At 44.0% G+C, this 21,537-nt stretch overlaps 1 protein-coding gene across 1 annotated transcript in view; it reads right to left on the minus strand.

Annotated features, from left to right (window-relative positions):
• Positions 1 to 21,537, minus strand: part of ptprn2 (protein tyrosine phosphatase receptor type N2) — a 684,474-nt gene that overhangs the window by 299,035 nt on the left and 363,902 nt on the right. Inside the window, exon 9 of the mRNA XM_048606124.1 lies at positions 10,065 to 10,129. Within this exon, the coding sequence (XP_048462081.1) occupies positions 10,065 to 10,129 (65 nt within the window). The remainder of the gene's footprint in view (positions 1 to 10,064; positions 10,130 to 21,537) is intronic.

Below are 21,537 nucleotides of genomic sequence, written 5' to 3' on the forward strand. Positions count from 1 at the left end.
ACCTGGTGGCTGAGACTGTATAGGTAATAGTGGGATCACAGAAATGATGGAGACACTAAAACAATATTTTGCCTCAGGTTTCACAGTGGATAACCCTCGTATCATCCCAAGAGCAACATGTAAAGTGGAAGTGATAGAAAAGTAGAACTTAAAAGAATTATCATCACTAGGGAAAACTACTGAGTTGAACACAAATAAGTCCCTGGGGCCTGATGGAAGGAAGTGGCAGCAGAGATAGTGGATCTATTCATTATAATATTCCAAAATTCCCTGAGTGCTGGAAAGGTCCCAGCAGATTAGAAAGATTCTAATATAATGCCCTATTCAAAAAGGGAGGGAGACAGACTGTATGAAACTACAGACAAGTTCATTTAATGTCTATTTTTGGGAGATTGTTAGGACCCATTGTTAAGGAAGTAACAAGACATTTGGAAAATTAAAAAACAATCCATCAGAATCTGCATGATTTTATGAAGGGTACATCATGTTCGACTAATTTGCCAGAGTTCTTCGAAGATGTGACAGAGTGGATAATGGTGATCCTGTAGATGTGGTATATCTAGACTTTCAGAAGGCATTTAATAAGGTGCCACACTAAAGGATATTACACAAGCTAAGATCACATGGGATTAGGGTTATTAGCTTGGATAGAGGATTAGTTAACCAACAGAAAGCAGCAAGTTGGGATAAATGAATCTTTTTCTGGTTGGTAACGTGCAACCAATAGGGTGTCACAGGGTTCAGTACTCGAGCCCCAGCTATTTGCAATCTAAATTACTGACTTGGATGTTGGAATTGAAAGGTACTATAGTCAAATTTGCAGATAACTCTAAACTAGGTACAAACATGAGTTACAATGAAGAAACAAAAAAATTTATAACTCGATATGGATAGATTAGGTGAATGAGCCAAAATTTGGAAGCTGGAGTGTAACATAGGTAACTGGGAGGTTATTTATTTTGGTCAGAATAGAAAGGCAATTTATTATCTAAATGGAGAGAAAGTTTTTGTCCAAGTCAGATAGAACTTTCACCTTGGAACTATTTCACTTTTCCTTCACTGCCACTGGGTCAAAATCCGAGAAGCCTTTTCCTAACTGCATTGTGGGAATTTTCCACCTCCCCATGGACTGCAGTGATTCAAGAAGAAGGCTCACCATCATCTTCTCAAGGACAAATTACCACCAGGCAACCAAGAGCTTTGCAGGTTTTACAATGTGTAACCCAAATTGAACATTTTTTCATGTGAAGCCATTTCTTTTGAAGTAAACAAATATAGATGTTAACAGGCTTTACAACTTTGTAAGTAATAACTTTCCTTTTTAACACTTTCCCCTTCATATTGATCACAAGCAATCACAACTCCATCTGTCAGACTGCAAACATTTACATTTCAAACAAGTCACTCCAAACTGAACAGCTTCCTGAAGACAGAATGATGTTTTACTATGAGGACAGTGATCTTCCACAATCTTAATTTGGTGAAGACAGAGCATTCATCTTGATCTTAGTTACTTTCTTTAGTAAAACACATTAAATGCAATCTGAAATTTCCCTTTTTTATCACATTGGCTAATGGTATTACAGAACAGAGTTTAAAAAACTTGAAGAAGCTCCTGAATGTAAAACAAAGCTGATCTCAGCCAGTCTGTGAAGACATATGAATATTTATAATACAGTAGAACACCGTTCTGTTGATTGTAACAGTTCCATCATAGAGCAAGCCAGGATATTAATCACATCCCTCTTCCCCATAACCTCATATTTTGCTTTGTTTCTTATATTTATCTGATCTTAATCTTCAAAGATACAGTGGTCTTTGTCTGAATCTTTGCTGTAACAAAGCATTCGATACTGCATCTGCATAAAGGAAGTTCACCCAATGTCTCTCCTCAATCGTTTAGTGACAATTCTAAATTGATGATCCCTTGGTATTGACTGCCAATTAAAAGAAATATTCAAAAATTTTCATAGCATTAAATCTTTGTTGGCTCATCCATGTTCCAGTAGAAATAATCCTAATATTTCTTAAAACTCTTCCAAACTGTGGTTTTCTAACCCCAGCATCATTATGTTGAATCAATGCCTGATAGTAGGTTTTAATTTGCTTTCTGTAATGGGCTGCCAAATTTGCATCTATTACAGTAGCCTAAGCATAATTCTGTATAATTTCATGATAACCTCTTCATCCTTGTATTCGAAGTCCCCCTTTGTATATACCTTACCTGCCTTCAATAGCACTTGTAGGTATCAATGGGATATAAATTCAAAACCATCATGCACGCTTTCCATGCTGTAACGATTCATTCAGAAGGGCAAAAACCCATCCCTGCTTCACAGAATGTCTGGGCTGTTGCTAAACCTGACAGACCTTCTTTTAGATTGTTGGGACCCGCTGAAGAAACCAGGCTTTTCCATTCTGTGGAAGGGTCACCGGACCTGAAACGTTAACTCTTGTTTTTTCCTTCACAGATGCTGCCAGACCTGCTGAGCTTCTCCAGCAAACTTTGTTTTCGTTCCAGGCTTTCCTAAAATGATGACTCAAGTGTCATCATGCAGGAATGCTCCTCGTGTTTGCACTTTAATACTGCGGGTTGCTACATGTCTACACGTGTTTACCTAAGCCCAACACTGTTGGCTTATCACTGACACTGGAGTTCTCTGTGAGGCAGCCTGGTAACCGTGACAGCTGAAAGTCGAAGAACGCTGAGCAGTGAGCTCAGTTGCAGCTGCAGCTCTCCGGCCTGATTTTAATGAGGCCGGATCACAGGCAGTGCAAGGACCATTTCACAAACATCATCAGCCATTACTGACACAGGGCCCTGATCTATTTGAAAGCCATGGATCTCTTTGTACAGAAAGGAAGGCAGTCAGTGGGAGACTTTTTGCTGCTCCACTGAAGATCGTTGGGACAGAGTACTTTGTAAATAAGAATCTGAAAGGGTTAATACAGAGGATTGTCATGAGCACCACTCGCTACAATGTCATCATGTGGACCTGTAAACAGAACGGCTTCAGATCTGGGCAGAATCAGACCAAACATCTGGTCCTTTTCAAATTGTCTGTAACAATATCTATCATATCAGTGTAAGCTACAGAGAGCTAGCTAGCATGTAACAAACTATGTGCAGAACTTTCTAAGTTCGAAGTGACATGGCCTGTGGTGGGATGTGCGGCAGAATCAGGTGATAAATACAACAAGGCCCATCTCAACATCAAGGTCAGCTCACTCCACCTTTGGCATTTTTCACAAGTGGCATGGAGAGATTCATACTAGTTGTGGTGAGATGGTAGTTGATGGGGATTAACATATGTCAAGTATTTCATTTTTGGGATGACTCTCCTCATTAATATTCAGCCTCCCATTTTACCAAACTCCCCATACCAACTCAAAAGCAGGAAAACTCAAACAAAAAAAAACAGAGGGTGCACTGGGCAGGCGCAGCTCGCTGCTCGTTCTGAATGATCTCCATGTTGGACTCTGGGCACCAACATCTGAGTGCACGCTCCATGGGCACCGGTCACATACACCTCACATCCACAAACATTGGTATCCCACGTGTGGCAGCCTCTTTGAGCCCTCATGGCACATCTCTGGTCCACTTACAAAACGCTTCTGCACTTTAATGCTGCTGTTCGGCCCGCACCAGCAAATAGAATTATAAGAATGCAGCAAGGACACAGTGCACGTCTGGGCTCTTAGCTCACTGTGATAGACTTATAGAGGCATACAGGCACAGAAACGGACCCTTCGGTCCAACTCATTCATGCTGACCAGGTCTCCCAAACTAAACTAGTCCCATTTGCTTGCATTTGGTCCATATCCCTCTAACCCTTTCCTATTCTAGTATCAGTCCAAATATCTTTTAAATGTTGTAACTGTACCTGCATCCATCACTTTCCCTGGCAGTTCATTCCATACACCACCCTCTGTGTGAAAAAGTTGACCCTCTGATCATTTTAAATCTTTCCCCTCTCACCTTAAACCTGTGCCCTCTAGCTTTGGACTCCCCTACCCGAGGGAAAAGACCTTTACTATTCAGTATATTTATGCGCCTCATGATTTTATAAACCTCGAAAAGTCACCCCTCAACATCTTACACTCCAGTAGAAAAAGTCCAAGCCTATCCAGCTTCTCCTTATAACTCAACCCCTTCAGTCCCGGTAACATCCCTGTGAATCTTTTCTGCATCTTCTTCAATTTATAAATATCCTTCCTATAGCAGGGCAACCAGAACTGTACACAGTACTCCAAAAAAGGCCTCACCAACATCCTGTACAATCGCAACATGATGTCCCATCTCCTATTCTCAATGGTCTGAGCAATGAAGGCTTGCGTGCTGAACGCCTTCTTAACCACACTGTCTACCTCTGGTGCAAATTTCAAAGAACTACATACCTGAACCCCCAGGTCTCTCTGTTCGACATCACTCCCCAGGGCCCTACCATTAACTGAGTAAGTCCTGCCATTATTCATCTTACCAAAATGCAACACCTTGCATTTATCTAAATTAAACTCCATCTGCCACTCCAGATGATCAAGATCCCATTATACTCTGAGATAACCTTCTTCACTGTCTACTATACTGCCAGTTTTGGTGTCATCTGCAAATGTACTAATCATGCTTCCGACATTCTCATCAATTTTTTTCACATAAATGATAAACAATAGTGGACCCACAACAATCCTTGCAGCACACCACTGGTAACAGGCCCTCCGGTCCAAAAAAACAACCCTCTACCACCAGAGATAGTAGGAACTGCCGATGCTGGAGAATCTGAGATAACAAGGTGTAGAGCTGGATGAACACAGCAGGCCAAGCAGCATCAGAGGAGCAGGAAGGCTGACGTTTCGGGCCTAGAGATAGTAGGAACTGCAGATGGTGGAGATTCTAAGATAACAAGGTGTAGAGCTGGATGAACACAGCAGGCCAAGCAGCATCAGAGGAGCAGGAAAGCTGATGTTTCGGGCCTAGACCCTTCTTCAGAAATGGGGGAGGGGAAGGAGATTCTGAAATAAATAGAGAGAGAGGGGGAGGCGGATAGAAAATGGATAAAGGAGAAGATAGGTGGAGAGGAGACAGACGGGTCAAAGAGGCGGGGGTGGAGCCAGTAAAGGCGAGTGGAGGTGGGCAGTTAGGGAGGGGATAGGTCAGTCCAGGGAGGACGGACAGGTCAAGGGGGCGGGATGAGGCTAGTAGGTAGGAGATGGGGTGGGGCTTGAGGTGGGAGGAGGATTAGGTGGGAGGAAAGACAGGTTAGGGAGGCAGGGACGAGTGGGGCTGGTTTTGGAATGCGGTCAGGGGAGGGGAGATTTTGAAGCTCATGAAGTCCACATTGATACCATTGGGCTGCAGGATTCCCAAGCAAAATATGAGATGCTGTTCCTGCAACCTTCGGGTGGCATCGTTGTGGCACTGCAGGAGGCCCAGGATGGACATGTCGTCTGAGGAATGGGAGGGGGAGTTGAAATGGTTCGCGACTGGGAGGTGCAGTTGTTTATTGCGAACCGAGCGTAGGTGTTCTGCAAAGCAGTCCCCAAGCCTCCGCTTGGTTTCCCCGATGTAGAGGAAGCCACAATGGGAACAGCGGATACAGTATACCACATTACCACCCCCATCTCCTACTTACTAGCCTCATCCCGCCTCCTTGACCTCTCCGTCCTCCCTGGGCTGACCTATCCCTTCCCTAACTCCCCACCTACACTCACCTTTTCTGGCTCCATCCCCGCCTCTTTGATCTGTCTGTCTCCTCTCCACCTATCTTCTCCTTTATCCGTCTTCTATCCGCCTCCCCCTCTCTCCCTATTTATTTCAGAATCCCCTTCCCCTCCCCCATTTCTGAAGAAGGGTCCAGACCTGAAACGTCAGCTTTCCTGCTCCTCTGATGCTGCTTGGCCTGCTGTGTTCATCCAGCTCTGCACCTTGTTACCTCTACTACCAGACTCTGCTTCCTACCATCAAGCCAATTTTGTATCCAATTGGCTAGCTCTTCCTGAGTCCCATGTGATGTAACTTTACAAGTCAGTCTACTATGCGCTTACTCACTTTGAGCCCATCTGAATGCGCACAGCACCTTTGCCTTTGAATGGCCTTTTCACACACTGCCCTACCAGCCAGAGAGATCAGGCAATATTATGGCTGTCTTTAGCAGAGAGACAAAGGATAGAAGTTACAGCAGGTCTCTATCAAATCAAGCTCTTCCTGGCACAGTAAGTCAAGGCAACCTCCAATACCAGTCCAGGCCCTGTGTTGGGGAGATCAGAGTCAGGACCCTCAGTTCATGAGAAGTTACTCTTTCTCCTTATAGGGAATTGTTTTCTTCATGGAATGAGACAGAGCCAGGGATTATGGGAGATGAAAGTAGATGGCACAGCTGTTATTATTGGTGTGGGTGGGGAGATGTCCTGAGTGAGTGTTGGCATCGCAGAGGGCAGGCAGGGTAAGTGATGTGGGTGAATGGGCTGGATGGCAGTGAGTAAGAGAAGATGTGACAGACAATGGTGAGACTGGTAGCACATGAGCCTTAGTGGGAGATGGGTGCAGTGACAGAGATAGAGTGAGTGTGAGGTATCAGAGAGAAGACGGTGGCACTGCCAGAGTGGAGAAGGTCATTGACCTTCCTACAGTGCTGGGCACTCCTTCAAATAGCTGAAACTGCTTTAACTTTAGTGCCAACATCAGACTAGGCTGGCACAGTCTGGTGTTATGGCCTCCACTGTTCTTAGGGCAAGAGAAAGTCCTGACTGTGCACTACTCCATGTAGCAGGGCTGCCAGGTCTCTGCCTACACTGCAGGGCACCGATTTCTCCCTGGCAGAACCACAAGCAACTGTGCAGGGGCAGCTCTGAACTGCCAGTGCTTATCCGAGTGCACAGGGCTGGCATGAGAGCAAAGGATGCTGGTGAATTCTGGGAAATACCCCGAATGGTTCATGATAAGATGGGATGGAAATCAGATATAAGTTATGCTGTAGGGACAGGGTATGTAACTAATGAGGTGAGTTTGCTAAGTTACGGTGAGAGAACTCAATAGGTCTCACAGCGAGAAGGCCTCCAAAAAGCTCGACACAACTTGGACTTAGCCAAAAAAAATCAGTCCTGTGTCTTCTTAGCTATGAAAGTTAGACCTAGAGTGTTTTCCCTTTGCTTCACTAGAATAAATTTGATCTGAAGAGGATGTTGGCAGCAACCTTCAGCATGACCAGTACCTCCTACAGCGTAGTGAGCTGGCATGACCTTATGGCAATGTGCCCCTGGCACAGGAAGACTTTGCCCGTCATTCTCATTCTGCTTCAATTGTGTTGGGATACCATTCTAACATCTGTATCACATTCTAGGCCTAATGCCATCCTGGAGGAGACCTACAATTAGCTGGTTGACCAGACGGTTGGAAAACCCACCTTGTCCCAGTCATAGATCCTTTTACTATTTTAATAGAAGGCCAATAGCTACTGAGAGAGAGAGAGAGAGGGACAGAGAGACAGAAAGAGAGAGAACAGACAAAGAACGTCCAGTGAATCATTCATCTGTTGTATCTGGCATTGCAGCCAAAATTGACCGAGACAACAATAAGCACAATGTTATTTTTCAGAGTCTATGAGAAGCTAGGGTGGCCCATAAGTTCCTTTTGCCTTGATTACATTCTTCTCTGGTTTTTACATTTTAAACCCACTGATGCCCTATGGTATATATTCATGCAGATGCAGTGCAGTAATCTCCAGCATATTGTACCCTACATCTAGGGCTGACAAGGAGGACTCTCAGCCTGTTACTGTGAACCAAAGTCAAGGGAGCAATACCTGCCACTCGTTAATATTAAAAACATACAACATTTCTGAAGAAGGGTCTAGGCCTGAAACGTCAGCCTTCCTGCTCCTATGATGCTGCTTGGCCTGCTGTGTTCATCCAGCTCTACACCTTGCTATAACTGACCGAGTGCATTTGTTTAATGAATGTGGATTAAACAGCACAAGGAGGGCCACATAAAAATGACTGCTTTTTAAACTTTATGAGCTCAGATTTGTTTTGCAGCCGTCAAATAGCCTTTGCTGCTGTGTACTTGGGGTTGTGGGTCCATGCTGGTAATATGAAACGGGCTCATGGTACATCCCAATGGTCTTCCATCGCTCCAGTTTTTACCTGGAGAACATTGCTGAGATTTTAACTCGCAAGTAACAGTGAGACTAGGGGAAGAGACTCCAAAAAGAGTTTGAATTGTTGCTCTGTGAACCAGACCGAGGAGAAGAGCAGACGTGGTGAAATATCCGCTGCCAATTCGATCCCATTACACACCAATCTTGCCATCCCCATAGATTTGAGCAGGTGGAAAGTCTTAAAAATATACTTCTGTTTAATGTATTTCTCTATTTTATAGGGTGTTTTACTGGACACTTTGGGCTGAATCTTCCCAACCCTGCCTCCGAGGGCTGTCAAAATGCCAATGGAGGGGTTGGGAGGAGAGGCTGAAATCTTCCTACCATCTGTGGTAGCAGCGGGCACCTCAGCAGCATGGCAACCCACCAGGTGGCTTCTTTTTTTAATTCTTTAACAGGATGTGGGCATCACTGGCTGGACCAGCCTTTATTGCCCAGAGGGCAGTTAGTAACCAACCACATTGCTGTGGGTCTGGAGTCACACAAGGCAGATTTCCTTCCCTGAAGGACATTAGTGAACCAGATGGACCTTCCCTGACAATTTATTCATTGTCATTCTTAAACTCTTAGTGAGTTTAAACTGCACCGTCAGGTAAGGAAGGATTTGAACCTGTGTCCCCAGAACATTACCTGGACCCCTGGACAAGTGATAATACCAGGTGGCCATCACCTCCCCACTAAGCCCCAAAGCAGTTTGCCCATGTTGAGGAGGTTCCCATCATTGGGTGAGAAGGAAGATGGCTGGGTAAACCCTGATGACATCCCCTTTCCCTGACGTGTGTTCCGCTGTCCACAGACCAGTCAGCCCAGTGGGAATGGTATAGTAGTGCCTTCTCCCTGGGATTGCCACCTCGCTGATAACTGGGCATGTCTCAATTGGCGGCTCTTGGGCAAAGCCAACACCTTTGAGTGGATGGTTGTTGGCTGCCCTGGCACAATTCTGCCCCTGAGTCTCACTGGTCACAAGAGAGGTGTCAGCAACCATTTTCAACCCTGACACGGGGCGTGACCATCATTGAAAAGATTTAGCCCGATGATAGGCTGAGATACATAGGGTGGGAGGAGGTCCTTGAAGAATGCAGACCCTATCGAAGACCAGTTGAGCAGAAATCCTAAATCTCAGCTGTAAACTCTAAGTAAGACACAACAGGATTTATTTTTGCTATTTGAGTAATTGTTTGACATACTTTGCAATGATGCAAAGCTAAAGACAAAGCAGCCCGTTTGATTGGCAACAGACCCACAAGCATCCACTCCTTCCACCATTGATGCTCAATAGCAGCAGGGTGTACTTTCTACAGGACGCCCTGCAGAAAAATTCACCAAAGGTCCTTAGGCAGCACCTTCCAAACCAATAACAACTACCATCTAGAACAACAAAGACAGCAGATACATGCGAATACCACCGCCTATAAGTTCCCCTCCAAGGCACTCACCATCCTGACTTGGAAATATATCATTGTTCCTTCACTGTCGCTGGGTCAAAATCCTGGAATTCCCTCCCTAAGAGTATTATGGGTCTACCTACAGCAAATGGACTGCAGCGGTTCAAGAAGGCAGCTCACCACCACCTTCTCAAGGGGCAAATAGGGATGGGCCCAGCCAGTGTCGCCTATGTCCTATGAGTTAATAAAAAAAAATCAGTTTACATTGGTGTCACCTGAGTGCTATAACTAATAAATGAACTTCGAGCATTTTAATTTCTTCAGTGTAAGCAGTCCAGTCTTGTATGTATTCAGACTGATTCCTGGATACCTTAAATCCACAGACTGGAACCAGAGATGAACTGCTGTCATGAAAATGAGACTGAAATACAGATGACATTCATCAGCTGTGCAATGCAGGATGGAAGTATTTGTTCAGATTAGAGCACGGAATATACCTTCCGGATTAAAACAAAATTCAACTTACTTCTCTCATGCCAGTACTCAAGATTTTTAATCCTGTTTCTTTTTCAAGTTTCTCTTTGTTGATCTCTGCAAAAAAAGAAGAAGACAAATTTAAACTGGGTGTACGGACGGAACACACCTCCACCATTATTCCAGGAAACATGCACAGCATCAGATTGGGTATGTCAGCCTGTCAGATTTTCAGAATGGGATCTTACAGAGTGTCTACATTAGGGGAACCATGCAATTATAGAGAAAAATAATTTGAGATTTGTTGGCGCCCTACAAAGTTGCAAATATGTACTATTTCTTAAAATTCGACTTGAAAACAAATCAATCACCATGAACGCAAAAGCTGCCAGTGTATGTTTCATATTGAGCAAACATCACTGAGGTTTTCATTGAATCCCTACAGTGTAGAAGCAGGCCATTCAGCCCATTGAGTCCACACCGACCCTCGGAAGAGCGCTCAACCCAGACCCACCCCATCCCTGTATCCCTGCATTTCCCATGGCTAGCCCACCTAGACTGCACATCCCTGGACACTATGAGCAGTTTGGCACGGCCAATCCATCTAACCTGCATACTTTTGGACTGTGGGGAGAAACTGGAGCAACTCCACACAGACAGACACCCGAGGGTGAAATCGAACACGGATTACCACTAACCACTGACCCGTTGTACTTCCCTTTTCAACACTTATTTTCTGTATTTATTGCTGCACATCTTTTTAAGAGCCCAAACCAAAAGCTGAAGCAACTTGACTCAACGTACATATATTCTCACACAGAACTGTTATCACATTTTTCTGATGAAGGGTCTAGGCCCGAAACGTCAGCCTTCCTGCACCTATGATGCTGCTTGGCCTGCTGTGTTCATCCAGCTCTACACCTTGTTATCTCAGATTCTCCAGCATCTGCAGTTCCTACTATCTCTGCTACCACATTCAGCTCAGCAGATCACTAACATGTCACAAGTGAGACAATATGTTGGAAGAATATTTGGCTCTCAGTCAATTGTGGAATCATGAGGCAGATTTCCAGGCTAAAGTCACACAAGGATATCTTGGATGGCCACATCCCTAGCCAGAGGTGGGACTTCTACTCCTCACTTGGGCAGATGTCCTACCTCAGAAGCTCCCAATCGATCTGGATGGCCTGCAGCTCTATATTAGCGACAGCACCAGTGACTGTGTTGGCTCGGGCTGAGACTGCAAACAGCCTCACCCAATCTAGGTCCCCAAGTCCAGGACTAGCTAAGTGAATGGCAGGGCTCACGGCAGGTAGATGAGGTGAGGTCTGAGATGGGAAAGGCAACAATGGCAAGGCCAGAGTGAGCGGGAGAATCCCCAGGACAGAATAACCTGGGAGGGGGTTGGAAGTGTGGTCAATATAGAAGGAAAGCCCTTGAATGAGGCACACAGCACCTGCGACACCTCAGCCGGGGCGGGAGGTGGCCCTTAAGAGATAAATAATTTTCTTTTTTGCTTAAGCCACTCACCATCCTGACTTGGAATTGTATCACCAGTTGTGTTGCTGGGTTCAAAATCCATGAACACCCGTACGACCATTGACCATTCGCCATCCCCCCGCACCACCACCACACCCCATACCCCGCCACCTCCCCCACCCTCCCCAACAGCATTGTGGGTCTACCTACACCAAATGGTAGCAGTGGTTCAAGAACCTCATTTCCACCTTCTCAAAGACAGTATGGGGACGGGTAATAAAGGTTGGCCCAGATAGAGGAGCTCACATCCCTAAATGAAAAAAATAATGGCAACTGAAGAACAGGCCAGGGCTACTGAGCGGGCATATAAGGACAGATGAATACTAAGCAATCCTTTAACACCATTGACACTAAAACTGTAGCAACTTTAATACTTTGTGAGGTGGCTACAGAAACATTTAAAAAAAAGGCAACCTTTGTACATTTCCTAAAAAAATACCCTGAAATTCTACCAGATTTTAAACATCCTGCCTGAGATTTTATAAAAGTAGTAGTCATTCATTTGGGGTAAGAGAGATTTAAATCATTACCTTGTATCACTTAATAACTTCTTTCTGTGTACATAAGATCACAGAGCCTAAGTAAAACAGGCTTTTTCCTAAACTCTATATAGTCGTGGTTTGTAATTAAAATCAAGAATATTATCTGAAATATATATTAAACCTGGTCTGTTAATTAATAATGCAACACTTTCAAAACAGGCAATTAGATAGGCAAGGAATAGAAATATGAAGAACAGAAAATGGAAACAGTGTGTTACTAAACCTTTAACCAAATTATTGTCTATGAATCTTTCTTGACTGCTCCCACGTGCAAAAAAAATGTCTTTTTTTAAAAAATCCCCAGATGAAGGATATGCAAATAGGCTGGAAGAGCTGAACCCTATAATGTTCTCAAAATTCTGCAAAGGCCTATTTAATTAGTATTTTAATTTATCAAAATTATTCTTTGCACTTGACAATTTATGCAGTATTCTATGTAATTAACCATGCAGCTTCTGAGGAATAATCTTGCCAGTGCTGCTAATAGCAGTTATTCTACCCTGAAAGGAACTGTGTATGTCTCAACTCTGATCTAAATTACAATAAGGAGAAATTAATGGCTTTTTTTTTCTTTATCAAAGCGCATGCTGGGAGTTCCGCAGATTATACCATTCTACTGTAGAGCAGCCTGGTAATTAGCCAAGAAGAGTACGCATTTTCAGTCCTGTGTATATGCCTATTAGCAGCTTGTCAATATTAGTTCCCAGCTTAAAAAAAACATGCTGCTTGTTTCTAAACGCTTGATCTAAATGTGTAGCTTGCAGTATTGTTGATGACAGCTTGGTAAATGCTGGTGTCAAGACCAATTTTAAAACCATTTTTCAAATTATTTTAATTAGATTTTTTTTCATTCTCACTTGCATTAATTTAATTTCTGATACTAGCGTTTTAGCTTTCAATCTGTTCGCATGAATTTTCTTACAGTACACTGTGTGGCCTAAAGTCATTTAACCAGGGCTTTGATACTAAAGCTTACATGAACAGTTTAGAGTCTGGCACAATTAGAGATGGGGAAGGTGGGACCCACTGTTGTTACTCCCAGGGCAATAATGGCAAATCCAGCCACTGCATTTTGTTGTAGCAAATAATATTTTTTTAATATATAAAAATGAATTATCTCTGAGGCAGTTTTGTTTTTCCTCACTGTGCAATATATAACACAAGTTTTAAAACGAAGTAATTTTTAGACAGACCAAAACTGTTCTCAAGAAACAAAGATAGAAACAAAAGCCTAAAGGTGGACTCTAAGTCAATTACTCTTTAAAATGAATTATTACAGATAGTGACACAGGTTAATAAGGTCACATAAGACGGAAACCAAGGACTGGGGTTCATGCCTAACTGAACAACACAGAAGATATGTTAAGGTTGTAAAAATACCCTGGCAATAACACATTGCAAAGTTTTGATCTTCAAATTACAAAAAAGTACACAGAGAGGGTGCTAGAAAGATTTATGAGGATGATGCTGAAACTGAGAGAATATTATTATCCAGAAAGATTGAATCACCTTTCCTCTAGAAAATGCAAGGCTGAAAAGATGAATCATGATTCAAATGAGACCAAAACTATAAGCCATAAATGTAAGATAATCCCCAAAGTATTCAATAGCGAATTCAATAGAAAAGCCTTTACCTAGACAGTGGTTAGAATGTGGAACTTGCTGCCTTATGAAGTAGGTGCAGTGAGTAGCATTAATGCATTTAAACAGAAGCTAGATATACATTAAAGTAAAACAAAGAACTGTAGATGCTGGACACTGAAACAAGCAAAAAACAGAAATTGTTGGATTCATCAACTCTGACAGGATTTGTGAAGAGAAAACAGAGTTCACATTTGAGCTGAAACGTCAGTAATTTCTGTTTTTGTTTGAGCGAGATATGTACATGATGAAGAAAGGAACAGAAGATTAAGTTGACAGGGTGAGATAAAGAAGGGTGTTAAGAGGCTTCGGTGGAGCATAAACTCAGATGTGGTTCAACTGGGCTTGATATTTCTCTTCTGAATTTTCTAAGTAACGTCATGTAAAGGAGAGGGCTTAAAGACCTGCTTTGAAACATCACTTGGATTTGAGAAGTTAGTGCAGGCTGAAGAAGTCAAACAATCGACAGAGTCCGATGACTCTCTGCTAAGGATCATGGAGTAAAGAGAACAATCTCTCCATCAATGTCAGCAAAACGAAGAAGCTGGTCATTGACTTCAGGAAGCAGAGTGGAGGGCATGCCCCTGTCTGCATCAGTGGTGCTGAGACTGTTACAAAGTTTTATAGAAGCACTATAGAAAGCATTCTGTCTGGATGCATCATGGCTTGGTATGGCAAATGCACTGCCCAGGACTGTGAAGAGCTACAGAGAGTTGTGAACACAGCCCAGTCAATCACGCAAACCAGCCTTCCATCCATTGACTCCATCTATACTTCTCACTGCCACAGGAAAGCAACCAATATTATCAAAGACCCCTCCCACCCCAGTTATACTCTCTTCCACGCTATTCCATCGGGCAGAAGATATAAATGTTTATATACACGTACGAAGACATTCAAGAACAGCTTCTTCCTCGCTTTTATCAGGCTTTTGAATGGTCTCAACTGTTAATGTTGATCTCTCTGCACCTTCTTGCCAGCTGTAACACTATGTCCTGCACTCTGTTCTGTTACCCAGATACACTTATATAGTACAATATGCCTGCAAGCCAAGTAAGACAATACTTTTCACTGTATCTCAGTACATGTGACAGTAAGAACTCAAATCAAATCAAATCAAAAACAGGATGGTAATCACAGGATGATTGGAGAAATATGTGGAAAGGAAGAAGGGGGGATTATCAATAGGAGGAGAGAAATAATGGCAGTCTCAGAAACATCTCAAAGTCAGCAAAATGAAAAATGTTATTATTTATTCCAAGGGGGACTGAATACAAAAATAGGGAGCTTATGCTTCAGTTATACAGAGTGCTGGTCAGTGACCACATCTAGAATAAATCTGGTGTATAATATTATTTAAGGAAGGATGTACATGTTCTGGAAGCAGTTGAGAAAGGGTTTACTGGACTTACACCGAGAATGAGAAGGTTACTCTATGAGGAAACATTTAACAGACTTAAGCTTGTATCCACTGGAATTTAAGAGTAACAAGCAAGTTGGTTGAACACTGTGAGCTCCTGAAGGGTCTTGACAGAGTAGATGTGAAAAGGATGTTTCCTCTTAACTGAGAATCCAGAATGACAAGTCAGTATTTACAAATTAGGGGTCAACTATTTAATACAAATCAGGTGAATTCTTCTTCTCGGAGAGTTCTGATTCTTTGAAAATCACTTCCTGAAAAGGTGATGAAAACAAAGTCCTTGAATATAGTTCAGGCAGATATAGATAGATTCTTGTGAAGCAATGGGGTGAAAAACCTTATCAGAGGTAGGCAGCAATGTGAATGTGAGGTTCAATCACATCAGCCATGGCCTTATTGAATAATAGAAGAGTCTCAAGGGGGCGAATGGGTCGCTCCTGCTCCTTGTTTGTAGGTTCATCAGTAATCATATTAAAGTCATGTCAATGTGTCTGTAAAGGCAAATGAAGTGCACAACAAGATCCCACATGCAATGATGATACAAACAATACGTTATTTGTCTGAATCTTATGATATTTTGGATAAGTTTCAATTTCGCCAGGCTTCATGGAGGGATTCTCTCTATTAGGCCCAGCACCTTCTCTCACGCGATCATCCCATTTAAAAAAATGGGCTTACCATCTCATTAAGCATCTACCCCATCCCCACTGGCACTCCTCTTGTCCAATCTTAGCCTGATTCTACAGTTGTTGTAGCTGGATGTACTTGCCGCTTGCTGGGATATCCCAGAATAGACTATCTTCCCCGGCACTGCCACCATATTTAAAAGGCTGTTATGCACTGAATCAAGAGCTGGCAGTCTGGAACCACCATGCTTGGTTCGCTGATATCTGCCCTAGGCAATGTAGGAAAGGTAAGGCATGGCAAAATAGAAATGACAAGGCACAGATGCTGACAGCATGCAAGTAGGCACAAGGAGAGTGAATGCTGAGAGAACAAATTATAGAATCCTTACAGTGTGGAAACAGGCCATTCAGCCCAACACCGACCCATAAGACCATATTACGTAGGAGCAGAAATTAGGACATTCAGCCCATCGAGTCTGCTCTGCCATTCAATCATGACCCTTTGAAGAGTGTCCCACCCAGACCCAACTCCCTACCCTATCCCCATAACCCTGGATTTCCCATGACTAATCCACCTAGCCTGCACGGTCCTGGACACTATGGGCAATTTAGCATGGCTAATCCACCTAACCTGCACATCTTTGTACTGTAGGAGGAAACCGAAGCACCCAGCGGAAACCCACACAGACACGTAAAAAACTCCACACAGACAGCTGCCTGAGGGTTGAATTGAACCCAGATCCCTGGCACTATGAGGCAGCAGTGCTAACCACTGAGCCACCATGTCATCCTGAGCCTTAAGATGCAGCCAGGTCCAAGTGTGAGCATGATCCTGTAAGGCTGGAGCAGAATAAAAGATCAAATAAAAACCTAACGAACTGCGAATGCTGTTAATCAGAAACAAAAGCAGAAATTGCTAGAAAAACTCAGCAGGTCTGGCAGCATCTGTGGAGAGAAACATTTTGGGTTGTGTGACCCTTCCTCAGAACAGATGGTAGCTAGGAAAATGTTGGTTTATATGCTGGAGACAGGGCAGGGGGAGGGGGTAAAGAGTGAACGATTGGTGGGGATGGAGCCCAAAGACAGAGAAGAGCAGTTAGACAGACGAAGGAATGGATAACAATCAGGCTAGGAGACTGAATAACTGTTAATGGGGACAGTTACTGGCTAACAATAGGTAGTGTGTAATAGCAAACTACGTGATAACAAGGCCTGGTTGTGGGGTAAGGGTAAGAGCGTGGGAGAGCTCAAGCCCTTAAGTTATTGAACTTAATATTGAGTCTGGAAGACTGTAACTGGATTGGCGATGCACCATGATGGTGCAGAGAGGCTGACATGTGTCAAATGACAAGGTCTGTGGATGTGGGGTGCATGAGACAGCTGCCCACGGAGAGTGCCCTGAGACTAATGTCGGGAATTCTCAATGTTTAGTTTCTATCCAGCATGTGGCTAAAATAGGAACCTGTATTTTAATGAGTGAAATTCCATGCTAATCAGAAGATAATGAGTAATAATCCCTATTATTGGGCATCTCGCCCCTCCGTAGTGAGTGTCTTGTCTCAGTGCAGGAGGGCGGTGAAGATGAAATCAGGATTAAATCCTTCAGCACCAGCCACCTCACAATCAGGAACTTTACAAACTCCAGAAAGCACCCGACACTTGCACAATCATAACAACCCAGCAATAATTCAGCAGTAACTCACCTGCAAGTAACTGATGCTCCCTTTAAACAGTACTGTGGAACACTATCAACTACCTACCATATGTTGAACTACATGTGGTTAAGTGAGAACATGACCAGGAGCATTCAGCTTCCAATGGTATGAGAAGTGTCCAGGTGCCAAGGACACAATTTGAATTTCAAAAGATAGATAGAATTATTGAACAGTCGGGGAATCAAGGGTTATGGGGAAAAGGCAAGTGAAGTTATAAGGAGAGGCTGGATAGGCTGGTACATTTTTCACTGGAGCATAGGGAGGCTAACGGGTGACCTTATAGAGGTTTATAAAATCATGAGGGGTATGGATAAGGTGAATGGCAGGTGTTTTTTCCCTAGGCTGGGGGACAAGGGAGTAGCTTTTTAAGATGAGAGGAAAAAGATTTTAAAATGACAGGAGGGGCAATTATTTTACACACATAGTTTTTCTCACGTGGAATAAAGTTCCAGAGGAAGTGGTGGATACAGGTTCAGTTGCAACATTTCGATAAGTGCATGAATAGGAAAGGTTTGGAGGAATATGAGCCAAGTTTAGGCAGGTTTTATTTTATTCATTTGTGGGATGTGGGCATTGCTGGCAGGGCCAGCATTTCTTTCTCATCCCTAGTTGCCCTTGAGAAGGTGGTGGTGAGCTGCCTTCTTGAACCGCTGCAGTCCACCTGCTATGGGTTGACCCACAATGCTATTAGGGAGGGAATTCTAGGATTTTGACCCAGCGACAGTGAAGGAACAATGATATATTTCCAAGTCAAGATGGTGAGTGGCTTGGAGGGGAACTTGGGGGTGGTGGTATTCCCATATGTTTGCTACCCTTGTTCTTCTAGATGGAAGTGGTTGTGGGTTTGGAAGGTGCTATCTGAGGATCTTTAGTGAATTTCTGCAGTGCATCTTGTAGATAGTACACACTGCTGCGACTGAACATTGGTGCTAGAGGGAGTGGATGCTTGTGGATGTAAAGCCAATCAAGTGGGCTGCTTTGTCCTGGATGGTGTCAAGCTTCTTGAGTGTTGTTGGAGCTGCACTCATCCAGGCAAGTGGGAAGTATTCCATCACACTCCTGACTTGTGCCTTGTAGATGGTGGACAGGCTTTCAGGAGTCAGGAGGTGAGTTACTCGTCACAGTATTCCTAGCCTCTGACCTGTTCTTGTAGCCACTGTGTTCATGTGGTGAGTCCAGTTGAGTTTCTGGTCAATGATAACCCCCAGGACGTTGATGGTGGGGGACTCAGTGATGGTAGCACCATTGAATGTCAAGGGGCGGTGGTTAAATTGTCTCTTATTGGTGATGGCCATAGCCTGGCATTTGTGTGGCACGAATGTCACTTGCCACTTATCAGCCCAAGCCTGGATATTGTCCAGATCATGCTGCATTTGAACATGGACTGCGTCAGTATCTGAGCAATCGCGAATGGTGCTGAACATTATGCAATCATCGACGAACATCCCCACTTCTGACCTTAGGATGGAGGGAAGGTCATTGATGAAGCATCTGAAGATGGTTGGGCCGAGGATACTACTCTGAGGAACTCCTGCTGAGATGTCCTGGAGCTGAGATGATTGACCTCTAACAACCACGACCATCTTCCTATGTGTCAGGTATGGCTCCAACAACCAGAGAGTTTGCCCCCTGATACCCATTGATTCCAGTTTTGCTAGGGTTCCTTGATGCCACACTTGGTCAAATGCAGCCTTGATATCAAGGGCTGTCACTCTCACCTCACTCTGGAATTCAGTTCTTTTGTCCATGTTTGAATCAAGACTGTAATGAGGTCAGGAGCTGAGTGACCCTGGGGGAGCCCAAACTGGGCATCACTGAGCAGGTTATTGCTGAGCAGGTGCTGCTTGATAGCACTGTTAGTGACACCTTCCATCACTTTACTGATGATCGAAAGTAGACCGATGGGGTGGTAATTGGCCAGGTTGGATTTGTCCTGCTTTTTGTGATTGCTGCGACTGCTTCAGCTTTATCTTTTGCACTGATGTGCTGGGCTCTTCCATCACTGAGGATGGGGATATTTGTGGAGCCTCCTCCTCCAATGGGTTGTTTAATTGTCCACCACCATTCACGACCGGATGTGGCAGGACTGCAGAGCTTAGATCTGATCCATTGGTTGTGGGATCGCTTAGCTCTGTTTATCACTTGCTGCTTTCGCTGTTTGGCATGCAAGTAGTCCTGTTTGGTGGCTTCACCAGGCTGGCATCTCATCTTCAGGTATGCCTAGTGCTGCTCCTGGCATACCCTCCTGCACTCTCCATTGAACCAGGGTTGGTCCCCTGGCTTGATGGTAATGGTTGGGTGGGGGATATGCCGGGCCATGAGGTTACAGATTATGCTGGAGTACAATTCTGCTGCTGTTGATGGCCCACAGTGCCCCATGGATGCCCAGTCTTGAGTTGCTAGATCTGTGCGAAGTCTGTCCCATTTAGCACGGTGATAGTGCCACACAACACGATGAAAGTTATTCTCAACGTGAAGGTGCGACTTTGTCTCCACAAGGACTGTGCGATGGTCACTCTTGCCGATACTGTCATGGATAGATGCATCTGGAGCTGGCAGATTAGTAAGGATGAGGTCAAGTATGTTTTTCCCTCTTTGTTGGTTTCCTCACCACCTGCCGCAGACCCAGTCCAGCAGTTATGTCCTTTAGGACCCGACCAGCTCGATCAGTTGTACTGCTGCCGAGCCAGCCTTGGTGGTGGACATTGAAATCCCCCATCCAGAGAACATTTTGTGCCTTGCCATCCTCAGTGCTTCCTCTAGTGTTGTTCAACTTTGAGGAATACTGATTCATCAGCTGAGAGAGGTCAATATGTAGTAATCAGCAGGAGGTTTCCTTGCCCAGGTTTAACCTGAAGCCATGAGACTTCATGGGGTCCGGAGTCGATGTTGAGGGCTCCTAGAGCAATGTCTAGATGGCCTCGTGGTACTATCGCTGGGCTATTAATCCAGAGACCTTGATAATGTTCTGGGAACCTGGGTCCAAATCCTGCCATGGCAGTTGGTGGAATTTGAATTAAAAGAAAATCTGGAATTAGAAGACTAATGATTACCATGAGTCGATCATCAGGAAAAACCCATCTGCTTTTCTAATGTCTTTTAGGGAAGGCAACCACCATCCTTACCTGATCTGGCCTGCATGTGACTCCAGTCCCACAGCAATCTGGTTGACTTTGAACTGCCCTCTGGGTAATTAGGAATGAGCAATAAATGTTGCCTGGTCAGCGACACCCTCATCCCGTGAATGATTGAAAAAAAAATTCCTCCCTACTGTATCCCACCGTGCCACCACCTCTGCTGGGTTTGTCCTGCATGTGGGACAGGACATATCCAGGGATGGTGATGGTGGTGTCTGGGACATTGTCTGTCAGGTATGATTCTGTGAGTATGACTATGTCAGGCTGTTGCTTAACTAGTCTGTGAGACAACTCTCCCAACTTTGGCACGAGTCCCCGGATGTTAGTGAGGAGTACTTTGCAGGGTTAACAGGACTGTTTCTACCGTTGTCTTCCGGTGCCTAGATCGATACCAGGTGATTTCTTTGAGACTTTGTAGCAATTGGTACAACTGAGTGGCTTGCTAGGCCATTTCAGAAGGCAATGATTTCATTACTTTTTTCTCATTTTGACCGCCTGCTCTGTTGTAAAATGACATTCAAGCTGGACCTGAAACTTCTGACAGTTGCCAACAGTGATTTCCAGTTTAAAGTACATTAAGGTGTGATAAGCAGAAAATCTTTGAAATGCCCAGCAAATATCCTGCATCCAAAAGTGGAATTGATAGGCAAATGTTATTTTTCTTTCAAGTTGTAACAGCCAATTTGAAACGGTGATTATTCACAAGCACTTCTTGAACTTGAATTTTTTTGATATATTTTAAAAGTTGTTTCTTTCAACTCAATTTTGAACTTCTTTCATGGGACTGCTGTGGGGTTAGGCTTCCATGGGATTATAGGAACATGAGTTAGTTAGCCAGTTCATTGAGTCTAGCACTCATATCCTTCAGCTTGTTGAGCACAAAAATCATTAAGAGCAAAGATAAC

Source organism: Rhincodon typus, chromosome 2 (assembly GCF_021869965.1).
Source record: "Rhincodon typus isolate 14 chromosome 2, sRhiTyp1.1, whole genome shotgun sequence".
Classification (NCBI taxonomy): Eukaryota; Metazoa; Chordata; class Chondrichthyes; order Orectolobiformes; family Rhincodontidae; genus Rhincodon; species Rhincodon typus.